Below are 22,945 nucleotides of genomic sequence, written 5' to 3' on the forward strand. Positions count from 1 at the left end.
GCGCAGCAACAGGCTTTTTTTTTTAACCACTGAGCCATCTCTGGCTCCTCCCATTTGCTTTTAAAAATGTGTTATGGTGTCCTGTGCTGACCTGGCAGGGTGGTCTCTGGGTTCCACTTCCACATCAGGTCACAGGATTTTGGTGTGTGCATCTGAGAACTACCTGGTTGAGAGCAAGTGCTGTCCTGGGCTGTGGAAGATGGAACCCGGGAATTCCAGACCTGCAGAGGCAGGCCCTCTGGTTCGGCAGGTGGGAGCCCAGGGCACTGACATCTAAGATTGATAGGACCTCCCATTGTCCCTGTGGTGAGGCCGGCAGTGTGCACAGATGTGGAAGTCCTGCCATAGTTATTATTTCTTGTGCAGAGTACTGAGGACGGTGAAGGAGGCTGCCATATTAAAAAATCACACTGTATACACAGAATGCTTATTTAGGGTTTCTGGTTCTGTGGAATCCAAAGTGTCTGCGGTGGCGGTCCGTGCTACGGTCACTCGTGTGTTAGAGCTGGTTACAGACAGTGAGGTAGGCGGTGGTCTCTGCCGTGGAGTATGTGTGCTCAGATACTGGGTTGCCCACAGAACTGGTGGGGCCAAAGCCATCTATCTGCTTGTGGTGTAATCTCATAGAATGGCAGAAACTGCCAGGCTTCGGCCTTCGATAAGACGGCAAGTCGACATTGGGCGCACGTGAACAGATGGATGGACTAAAGTCAAGCAAACTGCTGGGCTCTATGTGTATTTCAAATGCCAAGGCCCTGCTCACCTGCCGCAGCTGCCCTTGGAGTGTGTGCTGTGTAGTGGCCGCTGTCCTGTCTCCTGGCAGAGCAGCCCTGCTTGCTGGCCGTGGCGTCCTGCATGCTCTGCGTGCACTGGAACATCCTGGAGGAACATCCCCAAGAGTGCAGCGCCCAGGAAGCCATTAGTGGGCTCCTGAAGAAAGAGTGGGACAGGTAAGTTGGGGGAGAGGACAGGCAGAGTGAGCGGGATTGTTCCCAAGGTATCCGGGCATTGAGTGACCTTGGGGACATTTGTCTGGTGGGGTTCAGACCCTTTGCTAGGGGAGGCAGCAGGAAGGGTGGAAAGGGGGTAGCTGTCTTGCCAACAGCCATTTGTGCATTTCAGTGATAGGCGAGCCTGGTGTGGAGCTGCAGACCTGTAGCCCAGGCGCTCAAGAGGCAGGAAGACTGCCTGGAGTTGGAGGCGTCTTGGGCACTTGGGCCGTTTCCTGAGTTCAGCATTAGGGATTAAGCTGCTGTGAATGCAGGAGCAAGACCTTTGGTGGACGCCTTTCTTCCTGCAGCGAGGACCCGTGAGTGCAGTTGTTGGGGGATGCACATTTGTACAGTTTTCCGAGCATCTGGGAGACCTTTTCCTGCAGCGACCGCTGCATTTTGTACTTGCAGTGATGCCGAGGTGTGTTCCGTTCCACGTGCTCAGCAGCCTGTGGCGCTGCCAGACTTGGGTTCAAAATTCAGGCCACGTTTCCTGGTGACTGATGATGGGAAGCATCTTTAAGTTTACCGCGCCGCCTTTCTTATTAAATGTCCATCGACACTTCCGTGCGTGGGTATAATTCATCTCCTTCCTGTCTCACTCCTGTCAGTCCCTGTTCTCCTCCTTGGATCCCCTTTCGCCCCTATACTCTTTGTGCTTTGTGGACGAACTGAGTTTGAACAGGGCTGTCTGTGACCGTGGGCATGGCACTGTCCACTGGAGTCTGGTGGGCTCACCAGTGGTACACAATTGAATACAGTGACTTCCCTTCTAGAATCTCAGAGTAGCCAGTAATTTAACAGAGAGGGGTAGGGCCACACAAGCCCCTCCTCCACCCACGGCTGATTGTGGACATGTGGACATGGCCAGTCTTGCGCAAACCAGTGCAGGCAACTAGCTGCTGAGCTCATGGTTGTGATGGCTGTGTCATGCCCAGGAGATGGCTCTTAGATTCTGCTCCTCTTCTGCCTTGTTCCCTGAGCCTAAGAGTGGGTAATAAAAATGTCTTGTTGGGAGCTGAGCCCTCTGGCCCTTATTCTCAGCACTGTGATTAGCCACGTGTGGCTGTGCTTGCCACCTGTTCACAGAGGAGAGACTTCTGATGAAGGTTGACAGTAGCATTTGCCTGCAAGGGTCGATTTTTAGAGGGCAGTTTGATGCTATGTCAATCTAACTAAACAATAGTAGCAAGTTACCCCCTAGGGCCTCTGACTGCCCCAGCCATGTTTTCGAACAGTTTTACAGTACCAGGCCTAGGTGTTCTCCCACGGTGGGAGCTCAGATCCATCATTGAGTCGTTGGTTAACCCCAGAGCGTCATCTCTCTGCAGAGGTGGGCACAGTTCACCTGGCAGGCTAGTGTTGGTTTATAGAGTTGGCAGCTGGGCAGGACCTTGGAGCTTTTCTCCCTTACCAACCCACCTAGCATTTTCCAGTAGTAGGAAAGCCAGCTGACAGCGAGCAAGTTCTAGTGCAGGTTTGGCTCGATTTCCCAAGCTCTTGCAACCAGAGGGTGTGGTGTCTTCAGAACAGGGTCTTCCCATACAGTTCTGCTGGACAGCCACGAGGGATGCCAAGAGCTTGTATTACCTTAGGGGCCTCTGAGGTCTCCCTGATAACAACTTATGGAAGTACCAAACAATTGGCACTTAGGAATTTTTTTTCTAGTTCCTTTATTTTTCCCTCTGAGCTTACTTTTGTTCCTTTTAGTTTCTGGAGGTAAAAATGTAGGTCTGTTTTAGGCCTTCCTCTCCTATGACTATTTAAGGTCTGTCTTGAAGTTGTTTTAAAGCACAGTTCCTCTTTTTTTTTTTTTTTAATGTGTAGCCCAGGCTGACCTCGAACTCGTGATCCTCCTGCCTCTGCCTCCTTCAGCAAATCCTACCGGCGTGCGCCACCACAAACGGCTAGTTCCTCTTTTTGAGAGCGGGTCTCTCTTCATGTATGCCAGCCTGCATGTGTGTATATATGTGTGCACATACACACAGAGACCAGCGATCACACTTGGTGTTGTTCTTATGAGCTGTCAACTTGTTTCTTTAGTCAGGCTCTCTCACTGGGCATTGGGGCTCAGTTAGTCTGGGCTGTCTAGCCAGTGTTAGCCCAGGGACCCACTTTTCTCCGTCTCTCTTGTACTGGATTACAAGCACATTCAGTCATACCCAGATTTCCCCTTGGACTCTGAGGACAGAAGTCATGTCCTCATGTTTACATAGCAAGCACTTCCCCAGCTCCAGTTAAGACCACTTTTTTTTTTAGTTCATTGGGGAATAAACTTTTTGACCCACACTTATTTTTATGAGCTGCTTAGTTTCTGAATATTTGCTGGTTTCTAAAACGCGTTATAAAATTCAAATTTAATTATACTCTGGTAAATGTTGCCTGGGCAACTTTAAACATAGCAAGACTTGTTCCACTGCCTGGCACATGGTCTTCATGATCAAATACCACTGCTCTTGAAGACTGTGTGATGTGCAGCTGGAGCACAGCACCTCTGTGCCCAAGACGGGTGCTTGGGTGAAGGCCGTTGAGCTCCGTTTTTTCTCATTTATAAGTGCACTGCTTTGGTTATTTTAATAATTAGTGTCATCAAATTTTCAGCTCTGTGGCTTGCCCCTCGGCACTGTTGATTCATAGCCGTGATCGTATCTCCCTGATGAGCTGTCATCTCTGGCAGCGTCACTGTCCAGGCTGCACTGCTGTTACATGGCGTAGCCTCCCCCAGCCAGTTGCTTTCATCCTGGTTTTAATGTGTAACTGTAAGCAGTATATAGTTTTTTTTTTTTCTTTCAGGACAGAGTTTCTCTGTAGCTTTGGAGCCTGTCCTGGAACTCGCTCTTGTAGACCAGGCTGGCCTCAAACTCAGAGATCCACCTGTCTCTGCCTCCCAAGTGCTGAGGTTAAAGACGTGCCACTACCACCCGGCTTCCTTCCTTCCTTCCTTTCTTCCTCTCTCTCTCTCTCTCTCTCTCTCTCTCTCTCTCTCTTCTCTCTCTCTCTCTCTCTTTCTTTCGACAGGGATTCTGTGTAGTCTTGGGTGTCCTGGAACTCGCTTTGTAGACCAAGCTGACTTTATACTCGCGGAGTTCCACCTACTGCTGCCTCCCAAAACAAGGTAGAGTGGGCCTGCAATCCTTTAAAGAAGTTACACATGTTTACTGAAAGTGGGAGGACACATGCCACATGCACACGTGGGGGTCAGAGGTCAGCTTTCAGGAACTGGTTTCCTGTGCTTCCCACCATGTGCTTCCCAGGGACTGAACATCCCTCAAGCCTTGTGGTGCTCACCGCAGGTCTTGGGAACGTGCTCCTCTTTGCCTTGGAGAGGAGACCTTGGCTCTGCTGAGCTAAAGTTATCAGAGAATGTGCAACACACAAACTCCAGCAGCAGGAGCTTGGCCAGGACTCCCCGCTGACGGGAGGGATGGATGGGCTTACGGGTTGGGAGGTCATCATTTTCAAAGGGTAAAAGTGCTGCAATTAGTTAATCAGGGAATGTATTGTTAAATTATTTTTGTGATATATGGTCATACCTTGTAGTACAGGTGAGCCTGGAGAACATTAGGTACCCCAGTCTGGCCTTGAACTTGAGCAATTCTCTTGCCTCAGTCTCATGAGTGTTGGGGTTGCAGGGGAAGCTACCCTTGGCTAGCAGCCTTTTAGGTAGTGATATACACATTATAAAGATTAAGTTGCTGTTCACTGTGGTGGATGTGTGAAGATGTGGGAGAGGGCACAGTTGGGAATTAATACTGTGGTTACTCGAGTGCCCAGGGGTGACATCCTATGAACACAGTAACTTAACTCCCATCCCAGGCCTCTAATTCCCGTGTGACTGGTGCCTAAATGTTGTAGGAATTTAGCAGAGTCGCTGTGTCTTGGGTAGACAGAATGAATAGTTTCCTTATCTAGGGTGGACATTAGAGTGAATGGCTGTTTTCTAGAAGTACTGTGAACCTGAAGAATTTCTGTGGAAAACAGCGATTGTTTGCCGTGATTTGTAGAATGCTTTTCTGGAGGAGCATTGCAGCTTCTGCGTCACTGTGGTCACAAGACGCCTCTGGCGCACCCGAGGCTCCTGCGTTACTGTGTACTGCAAACGGCACACAGAAAAGGACTGAAGTCACGAGCACCCATGATGCTCTTCTTTAGAGAGACATACAGTTAGATCAGGGATCTTGGTATGAGGAAATACTTTACCCAAAAAACAACTTTGTGTGACAATAAAATTGGCCTTTGTATGGCTGTTCCAGGTTCGGGTCATCAGAGGCTCGACCTTCCTGATGCCACACAGGCCTGAAATTTCACCTTGGAGGGACCTCTCTCTTCAACCGACCCACACGACACGGAACACCCTGACACCTGATGACACGGCCTAGGTAGAGACCCTGCCCAGACCCTGCGGTGCTAACATGTGAATGCTGAAATACATGTAAAATCATCTGATGGCGGGAATGAAACCTGGGGCACACGGAGCAGTCCGGACTGTAGTGTAAACCCTTCAGGATTTAAGCTCACCATCTGGAGCCCATGGCACTAGCCACTCTGGCTCAGTTCTATATCGCCTATCTCCAGGTCAGCCGTGCCCTCCCCAGAACCCGAGTTGGTTACTTATACCCTAGCCAAGGTTTAGACCAATGCACCGATGTATCCTCCTGCCGTGGAGAGCCTGAGGGTGCATCCCACCTACCTTCCTGTGGGTGGCAGCTCTCCTGGTGCGTTTCATGACTGGTTTTAGCTCTGCAGTGGCCCCGTCACACAGTGAGGGTTCCTGTTGGTCCTTCAGTGTCAGCTGGGAAAGCCAACCCCCGCATTTCCAGGTATCAGGGAGGGCTGCGGGCTCACTGTGGGGTGAGGAAGACCAATGTGCTCTTGCTGAGAGGGATGGACCACGGATCCTGTCTCCTTGGCAGGATGTAGAGGGCAGGAACCATAAATTGGCTATTTTGGGGACATTGACTCAAACTCTGGATTTCAGGCCTCTTGTCCAGCGGCGAATTTTCATTGTGAGGAAAGAGAATTTGGGCCCGGGAACTGCAGCGGAGTGGGGCCAGGAGCTCTGGCTAAGCCACAACAGGTCCCTGGCTACAGAACCATAAGGGGGAAACAAATCTGCTGATTCCCAGCTGCTAGGCTTGGGGTCACTTGTTAGAGCAGTAGACCCAGGCTTTAGTCCTTTGGGGAAAGACTTCTTCAAAGACAGATATTGTGGTGAGGGAAGCCTGGGCTACTTATGTCAGGACCCTGTCTCCAAACAGGCAGACAGTGAGAGCTGCAGAAGACTTACGCAAAATCAGTGGCCTCATTGACTCTAGCGAGGACCAATTTGTCACTCGGGTCGTGCTCAGCACCGGAGGCGCTGCCGGCCCTCCTGCTCCTGTGGATGGAGGGAAGACTAGAGGACAAGCAGTCACTGCTTCACGCTGGAAAGGCCCGGATGGATCACGGATGACCAGTGCCTTGTGACCTATTCTCTGGGCTGCACCTGCCTGTGAGGAATCCCGGAGCACCAGGCTCTCTCAATTCGGTGGGCTCCCTCTAAAGCTATAGAAAACAGCGGGTTCCTTGGGCTCCATTTTAGTCATCGATAACCACTAGGCTTGGGTCGGCAGGTACCATTACAGGCTGTGTTCCTGGGCCAGTCACAAGCGGCTTTCATTAGTTCTGTGGATTCTACTTACCAACCTACTATGGCTTCCAAACATCTAACCCTTAGAATTAGTCAGCTGGCTCTCTCCCTGTACCTGGGATGGCAGCGCCACTCTCTTTGCTGGAAGCATGCACCTTGCTTGGTCTCCATCTAGCTTCTGCGGGCAAGTGGGTGCTCGTGACGTAAATTACCCTCAGTAACTTCTAAGTCATCCCACCTACCAGGTATCGGTTGACTGTCCCTTGGCAATCAGGACTTGGACGATCAATGCCTTGGGGTCGTCTGATCAGACTTAACCAGTCAGGCTCACTGTTCCCAAGGCACTCTGGACACACACCTGGTAGGCATTTATTTAAATGTATGTTTGGGTCTTTGGAACTTTATCTTCTAATGCATTTGCATTTTCCCAAGATGTTTGAAGTTCAGTTTGATCTCTCAGAAGTTTTGTGAGAAAGGTGATACACCCACACAACCCTGAGACAGCCCCCAGCTTGCAGTCCTGTCCTTTCCAGCTGGGCTCACGTAGTGGAGTCCGAGGTACATTCCAGAGGCCTCAACAAAATGACCCATACCCTGTGCGCAAGGCCGGGAAAGTGAAACCCCTTTCCTCCGCCAATCAAGAGCTTACCCCAGATACAATTCTAGGAGAGCCGCTCACCTCTCTTCAGAGCCTGTACCATTCTGCCTACAGCACTTCCTATAGCTCCCACGTCACTAAAACCCCTTGAGACAGCTGTTAGACCAATTTTTATTTTTTTCGTTGTAGGGCCTCATACTTGCTAGGATACACCCCTGAGCTGCACCCCGTGCCCTATACAGGATCTCATTACGTTGCTTAGGCTGGCCTTGCGCTCTTGTGTCTCTGGAAACTCTGAACTGGGCACACTGGCTGCACCACCAGACCTGGCGGCTGACTTCCAGCTGCACCCCCACCCTGTTCCCCAGGTCTGTGGCACTGCCATTTCTTTGCAAAGCTGGTGTGTGGTTTCCACTCATGTTTTCTTAGATGTGGTCAGGGCCAGTGTTATTCAAAAGTAGCCATCTCTGTGACAGGATCTTCTAAAGCCACGCTCCCTCCTGCAATGTGGGCAGGGGCTGGAGAGCAGCTCATCTGGCAGCTAGTTCTCGGACTGTACTGCTCAGGGGTCTCCCTACGAGGCTGTCAACAATTTGTGTAAGAAGTACCCTTCCTTCCTTCTTTCTTCCCCGAAACGGTTTCTCTGTTTAACAGTCCTGGCTGTCCTGGAAGTCACTCTGTAGACCAGGCTGGTCTCAAACTCAAGACCCATCTGTCTCTGCCTCCTGAGTGCTGGGATTAAAGGCGTGTGCCACCACTGCCTAGCTAAGAAGTACCTTTTAACAGAACTGAAATCAATCTGAATTCCATGTTGCTGTTACCTCCTCTTCTGTTTTGTTTTTCGAGACAGGGTTTCTCTGTGTAGCCCTGATTGTCCTAGAAGTCACTCTGTAGACCAGACTGGCCTCGAACTTAGGAGGTAGGTGGATCTCTGAGTGCTGGACTAAGGGCACACACCACCATACACGACTTGTTCCTGCTTCTTGAGACAGAGTCTAATGAGCCAGGGCTAGCCTGGAACTTGCTGTGGATCAGATGATGACTGAATTCTCCAGCACTGGGATTATATCTGCAGTTTTGTAGACGGGGCTGGGTTATGATTACGGCAGAGATGAGACAGAGGTGCTGTGACATTGTCACTATTGGGTGTGATCTCAGACCCTCCCAGCCCCCAGATATCAAATCCTTATTTAGACTATAGTTCAATAGAACAGGGTACTTCTATAAAAATAATGTTTATTTTAGCAAAATGGGCCACAGAATAGAGCTGGATAGGTTAGGTTTCTGATTGGGGGGACTGTTCTTTGTTAGGTGTAGCACTGTAGGCAGGTTTAAGTCCGAGAGCTGCCCCCTTCGAGCCCTGAAAACGCAGGCCAGTCATTTTTCCACTTCCCTAGGAAAGGGCTTTTGTCAATGCTGCCACCCCCAAGCTGCTTGAGAGCTCCGGAACCGAAAAGAACAGGACTCCGAAAGTTCTTGGCTTCAGCAGTACAAGGAGGTGCAGGTCCTGGCCGGAGACACCGCTCCCCTCTGGAAGCCAGAGGCCGTGGCGGAGGACGCCCACTCAGAACTTCTGCAGGAACCTGAGGACGAGGTCCCGCAGCCGCACCCTCAGGGCCTCGTCGCTGTCGCAGATGATGTGAGTCGAGTCCTCCTCGATCTGGATGAGTGTCTCAGCTTCCTGCAGCAGGACAATATGGCCCTTGGCTGTGTCTTCCACCTTAATGTCACTGAAGCCATGCTGTTCCAAGAGAAAAGAGGAGGATGGCTACTCTGAAAGCAAGGCCTGACCAAGCACTTGAGACTGGCATTACTCTTAACATAGGTCTTTCGACTACCAGGGTCAGAATCCATCAGTTTCACATTTATAGAAGGCCTCAAACAGTCGGGCGGTGGTGGCACACGCCTTTAATCCCAGCACTCGGGAGGCAGAGGCAGGCGGATCTCCCAGTTCGAGGCCAGCCTGGTCAACAAGTCAAGTTCCAGGACAGCCAAGGCAACACTGAAAAACCTTGTCTTTAAAGGCCCCAGACAAACAAAAATGTCAGGAAAACAGCCGAATCACCCCACTCTTTTTACGAGTGTACAAGGGACTTGAGCACACCTAGACTCTGAGATTCAGGGAGGAAACACCAGGTTGTTGACCTTGGCACCTGCCCATGTTCGTCCCCACAGTTCTGAGCCCTAGGGAACGCTCCACTCCTCAAAGTAAGTTACCACTAACCTGGGGGTCTGGAAGCATCTCTCAGCCACCTTTATTGCTAATTGTATCATCGCCTTAGAAATCAGAACAGCAGCTACAGTAGAGAGAGACTTTCCTGGATGGGACATAAACAGTCAAAAAGCCTGATGCAGGGACTGCTGTCCTTGGCTGCAGACAGCACCTACTCAGGTGGGAAGGAGGTGAGGTATGCAGGGGGCTTGCTCCTGGACGAGTCAGGCAGGAGAAAAAGGTCATTGTGGAAAAGCCAGCTATTCTGAGGAATAATAATTTAAAAACTCATAGGTAGGAACCAGGATCCCTGTCAGGCCACAAGGGAGATGGGGCACTTTGCTCATCTGCAGGACTATGAAGATCCTGAGAGCAGTTTGTGAGAATCAAAAAATGAAGACCAAGCCTACTGAGACAGGAAGCCGTGCTTCTGAGACTTGAAAGAAGTCGGTAACTGAGACAGTGTGGTTATTAACGGTTATTAACAGCTTGGTTGCAGAATGTCCCTCTCTGCCATCATGTACTGGAGCTAGCCCAGTTCTCTCAGAAGCATACCCCATGCCAGCTTCACCCATCCCCCTTTTCCTAGCAAGGGTGATAATGTGAAAACAGTGAGCATTACAATCCTGTGACCGAAGACAAAATCATAAAAACTTTAAGGTAGTCTACTGCCCTGCCCCAGCACCAATGCAGTCAAGGAATTTCCCTTTTTGGGGCTGGAGAGATGGCTCCATGGTTAAGAGCATTGCTGTTCTTCCAGAGAACCTGGGCCCTGGTTCAATCCCCAGCATCCAATGGCAGCTCCTAACTCTCTGTAACTCTAGTTTCAGGGGATCAGCCTCCTCTTCTGGCTTCCTTGGACACCAGGCAAACACATGGTACACAGATAAATATGTAGGCAGAACAGAACACCTATACACACACACACAAATCTCTCCTTGGGGAGAAGCAGCCACTGGGGCCCAGGGAATAGACAGCCAGTGAGACAGGACTTGAGTGTCTCCATCACGCTTCTGTCTGAATCACTACCTGTCTAGCCACGCTGATGCCAAGCCCTCCTGGCTAGCCGTGGTCTTCCTGTGAAGAGCAAGGCTCCCGTGAGGATGGGCAGTTTTAACGTGCCACACTTGTTTCTGGGGTTCTCTGCTCCCTTGTCCCAGACTGAAGGTAAGGCTGCTCTGGGGACAGCCCAGAAGGGAAGGCGTTCTTTGGCTTAACTGTTTTGAGCCTCTCCATGGGTTATAGCACCCTGGCTTATCCTAGAAGCACATCAGACCACCAGGCTCACCTTTTCCAGGGTCTGCACGAACTGCTCTACCGGGATGGAGCCGCTCAGCAGAGGCTTCAGCACTTTGCAGTCAGGAACATCCTCATTCACCCGCTTCCTCTTCTTACTGCTGGTGGGCTGGGCGGGCCGGGGAGGGGGCTAGGACAATCAAAGTGCAGCTTTCAGTGAGGGCCTCTTCACTGAGCTGAGATCATGACCCTGCTGGTCTGAGAGGCCAGGCTCATCATCACCTGGGTCCATGTGGGTTAATGCAAACGATGTGCTTGGGATCATCTCATCTGCCTTTCAGCGAGAACCGTGTTTACATTTCGAGGGATTCTGCTACTTGCTAATGAAGTCCTTCCTAGTGGACACTGGCAACCACAGCCATGCACGATGATTAAGAACAGACTGTGGTGTCTCGCAGGTAAAATGCTGGCTGTGCCACCAGACAGCTGTGGAGAATGTGAGATACTGAGGTCAGAGAAATCCTGGACCTCAGGGCTCTGAAGATTAACCAGGAGAATGCACGACAGCAAGCAGCTCAGAGCCCAGTACTCTAAGCGCTGGCTGAAGGGGCACAGGGGCACCACAGTGCAAGTGTGGAAGGAATTCTTCCGAGGTGAGTGCTGCCTGCCCATGTGTCAGGCTTTGGGCCTTCCCGGCTCTGTACTGTGCCTGTATCCCAGGCCTTGTAAGGGATAGGTACTGTCTGCACCTTTTGGGTCTTACCCTGCAGTGCTCAGGCTTGGGGGCTCAACAAGGTCCAGAGGGGCCAACAGGGTACTCCTAAGGCTGGCTTGTGTGCTTTGACGCATGTGGTCAGAGGGAGACGTGTAAGAACTCATCTGTTTCAAGAACACATGTCTCACCTAACTGAATCTTCAGTGTCTGACTGGGATATGGTGAACTGGGAGCTGGCGGGGGGGCCAGAGCTGTCCTGAGGGGAGGGGTCTCTCCTGGGTTCCCACATGCCCTCAGTACCTGAAGCACATGTTTGTTATCCTTCGTGTGCAGCACAGCTGAGACAGTTGCCAAGGAGATGCCAGGCTTGATTTCCATGGGCACCAGGGAGTCTGCCAGCTGAAAGCAAACACAGTGTTTCAGACGGGCTCCCTCTGAGAGGGTGGGAAGAACCCCAGGGCGGACAGTGACCTAGGGCCTAGTGGAGCACAGCACTGAGCTCTTAGCATTCTTCTGTCCCGGTGGGAAAGGCCTCCGAGGCTGGCCCTTATATTTGTCTTGTATTTTACTTATGCTGCCAGAATCTAAAATATCCAGATAACTCACTGCATGGAGCAGGCACACACTCCCACAAATCTCTCGCCAATTACGGTGATGGAAGAGGCACCGGCAGGAAGGGGTGGGGACAGTGGACGAAGGCTAGAGGAGGGAGTGGGACTGAGAGTGCCGCCACATCTCAGCACCGCAGCAGGCTCCATCAGGGCAGCTTCATGTCACTGTGCGCTGGACCCCACAACTACGGACCCCCCCGCCACGACATCACTCATACGGCTCCAGCCAGCTCCTGAAGTCTTCTCAGAGCCTCCAAGAACCTCCCAGATTCCTCAACACACACACCAGGTATAGATTCCTTTTACTCTGCCTTGGGCTCACCACTATACCTTCTCCAGGTGACCACTGTCACACAAGGTAGGGGCTGTCGCACATGGACCGAGTGCTTTTCTGATTCCTGGCAATCTGGTGTCTGCCAATGGCAGGACAAGTGGCCCCTATTGTGGGACTGTGTTTTCCAATGAGGCCACTGACTGGGTGCCTTTTCCTGTGCAGCTACAGTGCACGCAGCTACAGTGCACACTCTGCAGTGAGCGCGGACCTCTGGGGTCCTGGTGCTCAGCCTGGCTATGTGCTGTCCTTAGCTGTACGGATCTCCAGGAAGCCAGGGTGCCTTCACTTAAAAACAAAAATAAATGTGCAAGATGCCATTGCATAAACATTGGTGTTCATTATCAGTTGCATAGAGGAAGTAGATTATAGCATTTAACATCGACGAACAAGACGTGAGGGCTTTCCTATGAAGTGAGGAAGCATGAGAGGAGAGTGAGGTGTGCCTCACTTGGGTGCAGTTACCCAACACCTGACTGCCAGGACCCATCCATCACCTCTGCCCCTCTCACAAACACACTCTGCTCCGTAAGTGACTGTTCTCTGCACAGGTCAGGCTGGCATGGAGGCCTGAAGGTGGCATCACAGGGACCAAGTTGGTGAGAGATTCCCTGGCAGTTGTAAGCTACCTCCAAGGCCTCAAGGTGGGCCTTCTCAGAGGGGACAAGTGACCACGGGAGTCAGTCTAGAGCTTAGGTCAGCACTCCGAGGGCGCATTCCCCACTCCCCATAGGCAGGGTCTTCTATGATAACCGGCCCAAGGACTGAGAGCTCACAGTGCGCAAGTCCTCCTTCCTGGAAGACTAGATCAAAGAGGCTATAGCCTGGGGAGACACTCCTTACTGCAGAAGATTTTAACCCTTTCATCCTCCACATGTGCTTCGCTTGCCTGTGGTTAAAGAAACGGCACTTCTGAATCTGTTTTATACTGTACTGGGTGACACAGCAACCTTGACTTCCCATATGAAGCAGAACCTAGAGAAAGGCCTCCTAGAGGCTGAAGAGACAGTGGTGGAGCTGCAGGGGGAGGGGAGCAGAGCATTGGCAATTCTCTGAAAGAGAAAGTCAGAGAACCTTCTCATTGCCAAGCCAGCCATCTGTTTTCTAGAACTTTTCCCCAGCAAAAGCCATTTATACAAATCAAAGCTATTCAAAAGTGTCCAACAGACACAGAGAAACCCAAGTGCTGGGGGTCCCTGGGCAGCAGCTCCACATTGCTCTACAGTCACCTCCTCTTCCTTGCTGTTGTCCCTAGCTGAGTCACACTTGACTGTTCATAAGTACAATGTACCTTTTCCATTTCCTTATGATAAAACCCAAGATAGTACTTAGTAGAATGTAAACCATTCAATTTCAGAATAAAAAACCTTAAATGATGCCGAAGTAAATACAAACCAGTAAGTTTACACTTCTCCTTTCTCAAACATGAGTTCCAGGAAGGACGGGAAGCCCTCCGAGGGCACTGGCATCCTCTGTGGTGGAGATCCAGCACGCTGCCTGCAGGCCCCACCACTGAAGCCTAACAGAAGGAGCAGTCACGTGCCTGGGGTCTGTGCTCTTTCCTTCCTTCATTTTTGACAGACTGGCTGTGTCCCAGAGGGCACGCTGGCAGAAACTCGAGTTTAAGGGCAAAAGGACAGCAGCTCACCTCTGGCATGATTTCAATTTTCTCATAGCGTCGTTTGAAGGGCAGGGCGAGGACCTCAGCCCGCCGATAGGACATGGCTGGTGGCTGGCAGTCGATCATGAGGTCCATCCTGTGGGACTGGGCTGGGGGTGGCTGGGTGTACTGCTCAGGACAGACCACGTGCAGGGGCTGAGGAGGAATGGGATAAGGAGGTCACAAGAAAGGGCAGGAGCTGGGTGCACAGCAGCCCGCCAAGCCTCCTCCTGACCCCTGCTGTACCATCCTGAATGCTCAGGCCCACTAAGTCAGGCCATCAGGGCACACATTCTGTCAAACCCAGCTAGCCCTGAGGGAGAAGAGGAACCCAGGTGGTTGGGGGGAGATCTGCTTCCCCTGCACCTGCCTTCAGTTTCACTTCATTGAGTAACCTTGGGGTGACATCACTGTGTCTACTCCCTAGCTAAGCTCACCTCCTTGAGCGCAGTCCTCCTGCGATACTTGCCCTGTCAGCTATTACAGGCCCTTGACTCGCAAGAACCGTGGCTTTGTGCTAGCCCAGTAGTCTAGTGATGCTGGCAATCCATAGGTCAGTGAATTGTCCCTGCTCTGACTTAAAGAGTTTGGATTAAGCTACAAATGTTTCCTGTTGTTAGGCCTGGCTGGATCTGATCTGTTTGTTCTTTCAGGCCAGCACTTCTCCAGGGGCCTTGTGTTGTTACTAGCCTGGCTAGCATCCGACAGCTGTGTCCCCTGCCTCAGCCTGAGCGTCCTCCAGAGTGTTACTCGCTGAAGGTGGGGACCAGATAGCCTCTGATTTCTAATATTAGCACGTGACACGGGGGTGTGAGGCTGGCTTAGGGGCCTGGACTCAAGCTGCTCACGATGAAAAGCACGAGGCCCCTAGCCATCCCCTCCACATGCTGATGAGCATACAGGGTACTCTGTGTCCATCCAAGGTGACAAGCTAGCGCACCTGCATCAATCTCCCTCGCCTCCCTGGGGGTTCTTCAGCTTCCTCTCTCTTGTCACCCTGCCCTGCCCTTTTGTATATGGGCACCTCATCATGATGGCAGAGTCTGTGAAGAGGGTGAAAGAGCTAAGCTAGGAGACGAAGGAAGCAACCACACCCGAGAATGACCAGTTCCCTCAGTAGGCACTCAAGCTCTGGAGATTCCTGGGCAAGGCATCAGAAGCCTTCCTCTCACAGGGTCTAGGCTGTCTCCCTTAGCAGCTCTAACTACCTCCCCGACTCCCACTTGCCATCCCAATGCCTTGGCTTATCTCCTGCCACCCAGGACAGAAACCCTTGTTTTACTAGAACCTACTTTCCCTTTCTGCAAAATGGGCTAACCACAGACCTAGCATGGAACTCAACTTGGGATTAGGCCAAGTGACTGACTTGGAGGAGAGGGGCATCCGTGTGCTTTTCAGGACACAGCTGGTCCTCATTAAAGGGACCCGTTTATGCCTTCTTTCCCTTCCTTTCCATTTCTTTGGTGGGAAAGTTTTTCAGGGAATAAAGATCATTTCCTTGAGTTAGACGGGTAATGGTCAGGCATTTTCACATCGTGGCTGTGCAGACCTGATCCACCAAGAGCCACACTCAGACCCCGGCCCACATAGCAAATGTACCTGCACTTCTTTAAGCAGCTTTGACACCTGGATGAAATTCAGCCGAGTGTCAATAGGGCAGTAGATGCACTTCATGGCCAGTGGTTGGTAAGGTGCCAGGGCCTCCAGGTAGGAGAAATCCGGCTCTAGAAAAGTGGGACAGGAAACTTTAACATGCAGGTGACAGAGACATCATCAAGCCAGCTGGCAGCTGATATGGTCAGGGCTAAGCAGACAGCCTAGTGGGAGCAGGGACACAGAATATGGGCCATGGGAGGAAGGGGAGGCTGGGTGGACCCCCGTGATGACTACTTGGACCTGGGGGCATGGGTGCAGGCTTTAAGACTCACAAAACAAAGACAATGAGAGAAATATGGGATAAAAAGTAAAAGAGCTTTTATCTAAACAAAACGCCAGCTCACAAACAGAAAGGAACACCATAACTTCAGCACTCTGGAGACTGAGGCAGGGGACTAATAGTTTAAGGCCAGCCTGGCTACATACCGAGACCCTGTCCCAAAAACAAGAAAAAGAAAAAGTAAAGGTATATAAAACTTGCCATTAGGCAAACATCACAGAGACAGTTTGGTCAGACTGGGATCAGTGCTAAAGCTCCAGATACAAAGTTGGAATAGGACGGGATAAACGTTCTCTTATGTCCCCTGTAAGAGAAAAATGGTAGTTTACACTGGCAAGACCTGGTAGAGGTCACCAGAATAGCCGTCAGCTGCTCAAAATTAACACCCAGGCGGGGACAAAACCTTGTAGGTCCCACCTGCTGTCACACGCCTCACAGACTAGGTGCAAACCCTGAGGCCCTGTCAATAGGCTCCTGCTCAAGGGCCACTAGGGCTTGCTTGGCAGGAATTGTGCATACCAAATGAGCTGCTCACCAAAGCCAAGAGAACAGTACATCCTGCTCACCCCACAACATCCAAGGTGACAAGTACAGGCTGTCTAAGACACGGAGCCCCTTCTCTCAGCTTATCCAAATGCTGAAGCAATGGAACTCAAAGAATTAAAACTTCCCCATGAAGCCCAGGCTGGGGACAGGAAAAGGGTGGAGTGCTAGTCACAGGAGGACCCCAGCCTCCAGCAGCTCCCGGGAAGAGTTCACAGTCCAACAACACAGAGGACCACTTTGTAGAAGACTAGGATGGATCAGCAATGGGTGGAACCACGTCCTGACCGGATTGCTGACTAGTGTACTCCTTCATCTCTGTTTAAACTTAGGTTTTATGTTGCTACCCCAAAGACGGATGTGAAGGTGCTCACTGGATCCCTTTACCTGTTCTTCATAATACGGCCTCATTGGATAAATCTTTCTTTTCACTATTTTCTCTGTTGAGCCTAGCTTCTTAGGGTTGCCAGAGCCCATGCTTTCCTTCTAAAACCTCTGGTGACATGGCAGTCCAGGAAGGAATACTATGCAGTAGCCACAATACAAGCAGGAAAGAAAGACGAAACTTCTCCCCACTTGAGTGGGGGGTCAAAACTGACATCTGTCCCTGAAACCCAACAAACCATCACAAATGTCAGCACACTGCCCAGTGCAACTGGGCACCTCACAGCCTTTGATTTCTTAGCTGGCCCCTCTCACTGCACCCATGGAACCCGGTAATTTCTGTTACATCAGTCACAGCTCATCAGCGAGCAGAAGAGACAAGCCACAGTTTCACTACACAGTGTTTTCTTGGCAACCCCAGCAAAATTCTGGTGATGGGCAAGCTTTAGGCTTTGTGGGTCAATGTGCAGCCTGACAGCCTCTGTTGTCCACTCCAAAGGTCTGAGGACAACAAAGCAGTTCCTGAGGGTCGAGCGTGCACCTGGTACAGCTGAGCCACTGTCTTCCTGTTGGATGTGTGAGACAAGGCTATCCAGGGACCATACAGAGTCCATGAAAACCTTCAAATATCCAGCACAAACACAACACACAACGCTGTACCCAGCCCAACAGGAGCAACCCTCACACTAGCCTGGCTATCCTCTTGCCTTCTACGCAGGACACTGAGATGACTAATTGCACAGAATCCTTGTGATGGCACCCAGTGCAGCATGAGCCCAACATCTGTGGACCTGTCTGTTACCCCGCTGAGACCTGACAACAAACTTTCCCATGCTTCCACCCTGGTGTGTGCCTTCCTGCAACAGGAATCACCTACTCTACTGCAGCCAAGTTCTTGGTGCTCCCTGTCTGGGGCTGCCCGAAGTTCTCACAAACTCAGGCTGAGCACAAGGCAGGGCTGATGTGCCCTGATCCAGATGCTGTTGGTGTAATTACACTCTCTAACCCCAAACTCCAGCCTTAAAAAATATTATTAGGTTGTTTTTGTTTTCTGGTAAGTGCATGTGCCATGGCATGTGTGTGGAGGTCAGGGGACAGCTTGTGGGCATAGCTCCTTCTACCATGTGGGTCCCAGAGGGCTACCTCAGACTGTCCTGCTCAGCAGCTCCTTTACCCAGTCAGCCATCCTGCTAACCACAAACCAATTCTTCAAGGAATTAGGAAGTTATAAGAAGGAAGATGGTGAAGGATGTGGCATCGGCAGCCACCGTGTGCCAGCACTGTTCTCAGGGGCCAATACACTTTCCCTAGGGCCTGGGGTCACCCAGACAGAGCTTACCAGTGATCCTATGGACAGCGAGGAGAGCAAGGCTAGGGATGGAGTGATAGCTATTCTTGGTTGTCAGCTTAACTATATCTGAAATGAACTAAAATCCAGAAATGGAAGACACACCTGTGAGAGATTATTTTTGTCTGGTTTGAAGCGGGTGAATCTACTTCTAGTCTGGACCTTTCAGGTGGGAAAAGACACCTTCAATCTGGGCCATACCTCCTGCTAGGAGTCTAAATAAGGACACAGAAGGAAGTTTCTGCTCTTTGCCCACCTGCCCTCAGTACATCCACCACTCCTTCGCTGGCATTGGAGCCTACTTCTTTGGGATTCCAGCTCACACTGAAGAGCAGCTGAGACATCTCACAGCCACTGCTGGGGCAGCCGGATTGCAGCCTGTAAGTCGCTTCAGTAAATCCCACCATACATGTATTCATTCTACAGTTCTGTTGCTCCAGAGAACCCTGACTAATACAGATGGGCGTGGCTGAGGGTACAACAAGCCTTAAGAGTCTGACTTCCTGGCTTGTGAGATTTCTAAACTTCAAGGCAGTGCGAAGGTCTTATGCTGATAAAATAGGGAGATTTCCTATGTCACCTCTGCACGGCCTCATCCCGCTAAAGATTTTGCTCCTTCCTGAGGGCTCTGTTTCTGGAAGAGCAGTTGTAAACCAAAGCAGACCAGAGTCAAAGACCCAAGATCCAGTCAAGTAAACAATCTCCAACTGGCAAAACCAGACAAACTACTGGGATCATTAAGGCTCTCAACACCTTACAAAATCCTATCAAAAAGCAGCTCAGTAGATTTAGGATTGAAAAAAAGAGAATCAAAAAGAGCAGAAGCAAAAGCTGTGCTTGATACACAGTTGCCCAACATGGCTTTACTCTTATTCCTTCATATCTATTTTACTCCTGTTTATTTTTGAGACAGGCTGCCCTGGAATTTGATCCTCCTGCCTCAGCTTCTCCAGTGCTGAGGTTACAGGTGTGCAAGGCTGCTGTGTCACATTTACGCTTTTCTCTGTCCTGTAGGCCCGTATCCCGTCAGCCCAGAGGACAGAACAGGAACCGTTTACCTGTGAAGATGACAGTGTTGAGGCTGGACTTCCCCCAGAGCTCCAGGAAGTGGACAACGTCCCCAAACCGGAGGGAAGGATGCCCAGTGAACACCACACACGGCTGTCTGAAGTCATTGCTGAAGTCTCCATGGATGCTGGGGTAGTGCTTCAGCTTATTGGTCTGAATGAGCTAGAACATGTAAAAAAACCAAGAGGTGTCAGCTGAAGAACCCAGCTGTGCTGGAGAGATGACTGAAAATACAATTGAAGATGACAAGCGACAGACTAGGAAAGACATATATGTGTGTGTGTGTGTGTGTGTGTACATATACATACATACACAAACACATACATACATACACACACACATACATACATACAGCCACACCTGTCTGTCAAAACTAAACAACCTGGTTTAAGCCAAAGGTCTGCAGAGGTAACTCCCCAAAGAGGATACAAGGGAGCATGTGGAGGTGCTAACACCAGGCATCATCAGGGAAATGCCAATCAAAGCTGCAGATACTGCTCCTTATCCAGTGCAATGGCCAGAGGCTAGACCCACCATATCTGTCTGGTGAGAGTGTGGTACAGGGGCTAGATCCACCATGTCTGTCTAGTGAGAGAGTGGTACAGAGGTGTCCTCCCTCCTTGCTGGTTGGATGAGAAATGACACAGCCCCTGTGGAAGACTCTGTTGTTGCCTGTCAAACAGGCCTATGCATACACTCACCACAAGACCCAGTAACCATGCTCCTTTGGTATATAATTCAAGGAACTGAAAGCTTAAGATCTACAAACTCCTGCCCATAGAATTTTATTCATAATTGCTAATTTGGAAGCAACCAAAACATCCCACAGTTGGTAAATGGATGGATGGGTACATTAAGACAACAGAATATCAATTCAGTGCTGAAGAAGTTATGAGAAGACGGTGATGAATGTATCACTAAGCAAAGATGGAAACAGGAAGAGGCTGTGCACTTCTGGAACTATATGGCATTCTGGAAAAGACAATGTGTGGAGGCAGCGGCTGTGTACAAAGTCCACCTGGGTCTGGATGGGCCTGAGTGCGGAGTAGGGAGATCAAGTTCTTGCACATGTTCAGCAATAGTCTCATGCAATATGGTGCACAGGCATAGCGTGCTTATGGCTGTGCCAGATATCGCTGTTTCTAAAGTGGTGACGTCAGTTGAGAATTCTTTAACAAAAATGTAATAAAAATTGAGGAATAACCTGTCCAACAACAGGAGAACTGTCTAAAATCATGGCAGTGCATTTGTGACACGGTATAGAAGTTAGGCAGCAATAACATAGCAACAGTACCATGAGTCACACAGAGAAGTGTGCTTGAGATGCCACGCGGTGAGCCAAAGGCCTGCTGGGCCTGTGAGGAAGGGACTTCCCACTTGTTAATTGCAGTGTTACCTGCACTACTGGAACTTTCCACGTGGACCAGGGAATACTTAGTTGGTAAAGTGCTTGCTGTCCAAGCCTGAGGACCTGAGTGTGGACCCGGGCATCCACACAGAAAGCTGGTGTGCCTATGTATGTCCAGTGCTGGAGAGGTGGAGTCAGGAGGATGCCTGCGGTTCGAAAGCCAGCCAGCCTGAATTAATAAGATCCATGTCCAGTGAGAACCTGTATCAAAAACAGAAGATGCGGGCTGGAGAGATGGCTCAGAGGTTAAGAGCATTGCCTGCTCTTCCAAAGGTCCTGAGTTCAATTCCCAGCAACCACATGGTGGCTCACAACCATCTGTAATGAGGTCTGGTGCCCTCTTCTGGTCTTCAGGCATACACACAGACAGAACACTGTATACATAATAAATGAATGAGTGAATGAATGAATGAATGAATGATGCGTGTTTGGGGCAATTAAGGCTGATCACTGGTGCACACACGAACACATATACAAATAGTTTAAAAATTAAAGAAATTTTACATATGTGATTGACATGACCAGAAAACATTTTGATAATAGATCTGTTCCTAAAAAGTTGGGAATGGGTATCAGAATAAAAGTCCCTTGCACAGACTATCACAGAAGTGGGCTGTGAACTGTCCAGACTTTGTAATATGATGTGTTTATTAGAGGAAGCAAATGAATTGTGAGCTGGAGAACTTATCTTTTTAAAAATTTATCTGCTGTTTTTGAAACAGCATCTCATTGTGTAGCCCTGGCTGGCTTGGAACTCTGATACCTATCTCTACCTCCCAAGTGTTGGGATTAAAGGCCTGCACTATCAAACTCAACCCCTATTGTGTGTGTGTGTTTTAAGATTTAGTCTTGTTGGTGCCCAGGCTGACCTGGGACTCACAACCTGTCTGCTTCTGCAGTGCCGGGTTTACAGCGTGTGTCACTGTACCTGTCTCCATGTAGGGATGTTTTAGGTTAAGACCAATATCCCCGTCATACCATCACCACATTTCTTCTGTGCCCTGGCTCCCCGGCTTCATTTTCTTACCTCTGCATGTGGGAAAGGCGGCTCTGGGAGATACACTTTACTCTGTTTGTTGTGACAAAGCCTTTAAAGAAGAAGACACAGCAAGGCGTTAGGCAGTGCACGGGCATCTACTGCCACCTAGTGGCGGTAGCGCAAACACTACACACACAAGTTCTTTTAAAGCTGTGGTTCATAACTTGGGCGTCAAGATTCCTATGGAAGGTCAAATAACCCTTTCACAGGGGTCACCTAAGACCATCGGAAAGCACAGACGTTTACATTTTGATTTGTAACCGTAGCAAAATTACTGTTATGAAGTAGCAAAGAAAATAATTTGTGGTTGGGGGTCAGCACAGCATGAGGAACTGTGTTAAGGGGTCGCAGCATTAGGAAGGCTATGAACCCTGTTTCAAAGCTTCCCGGCAGTGAGTCAAGTAACAGCCAGGCCTACAGCTCACTCAGGACATGGTCTCTTGCAAGCACAGTTTTTCTAAAGAATTAGACTATTTGTTTGGAATAATCTTCGATTCATAAAAAGGCTGGAGAGTACAGTTCTTCTGTACGCAGCGCTAACAACCCACACACCTAGGATACAGCTCCGATGCCCCGGGGGCCTGGAGCTCACAGGGTTGGTGTGAATGAAGGTCTGCACTGCTATGCCTGGGTGAGCACGTTACACACTCAGGTTTTGGAGCTATCATTATTGTAACTGTTTTGATTTTTGCTTTATGCATGGCAGACAAGAACTCTGCCCCTGCACTATGGCCCAGACTTGATCTGGATTCAGCTGTTTCCACCCAGGGTCCTTTTCCTGTTCCAGGATCCAGCCTGAGACACCATATTATGTCTCACAGTGTTTGGGAGAAGAGCACCTGCGTTTTCTGAGACATGGCTTTCTGCGGATGCACACACCCTATTCCGTTATAGCAGCACTGCGCATCCCAGTTGTAAGGGAACTGAGACAGGAGGATTTGAGTTGGAGGCCAGAGTGGATTACACAGTAAGACTTTGGCTCAAAAATTACAGAGGATTCTAGAAAACTGCAATATGATAAACAAAATTGTGCATACATACATGCGCGCGCGCATACACACACACACACACATGCACGCATGCAACATACCATATATTCTTGGAACTCTTTTAAGAACCCTGTCAAAATGTTGTAAAAACAAAGGGTTCAGGGGTAAAATTTTATACTGTCCCTACAATGTACTGAGGCTTTCCTATCCATAGTTTCTTTAGTCTTCTTTTAAAAGTATGGCTTC

General features: G+C 50.0%; 1 protein-coding gene across 4 annotated transcripts in view; it reads right to left on the reverse strand.

The window, feature by feature from the left end:
- Nucleotides 1-8,435: 8,435 nt before the first annotated feature.
- Nucleotides 8,436-22,945, reverse strand: part of Ints9 (integrator complex subunit 9) — an 85,702-nt gene continuing 71,192 nt past the window's right edge. For all 4 annotated transcript variants that reach the window (XM_038310257.2, XM_038310258.1, XM_038310256.1 and 1 more), the window contains 7 exons: nt 21,699-21,759; nt 19,254-19,425; nt 15,584-15,708; nt 13,973-14,140; nt 11,683-11,781; nt 10,720-10,857; nt 8,436-8,960 (listed from right to left, as the gene is read on the reverse strand). In XM_038310257.2, the coding sequence (XP_038166185.1) occupies nt 8,784-8,960; nt 10,720-10,857; nt 11,683-11,781; nt 13,973-14,140; nt 15,584-15,708; nt 19,254-19,425; nt 21,699-21,759 (940 nt within the window). In that variant the 3' untranslated portion in view covers nt 8,436-8,783. The remainder of the gene's footprint in view (nt 8,961-10,719; nt 10,858-11,682; nt 11,782-13,972; nt 14,141-15,583; nt 15,709-19,253; nt 19,426-21,698; nt 21,760-22,945) is intronic.

The sequence above is a fragment of the Arvicola amphibius genome, chromosome 13 (genome assembly GCF_903992535.2).
Source record: "Arvicola amphibius chromosome 13, mArvAmp1.2, whole genome shotgun sequence".
Classification (NCBI taxonomy): Eukaryota; Metazoa; Chordata; class Mammalia; order Rodentia; family Cricetidae; genus Arvicola; species Arvicola amphibius.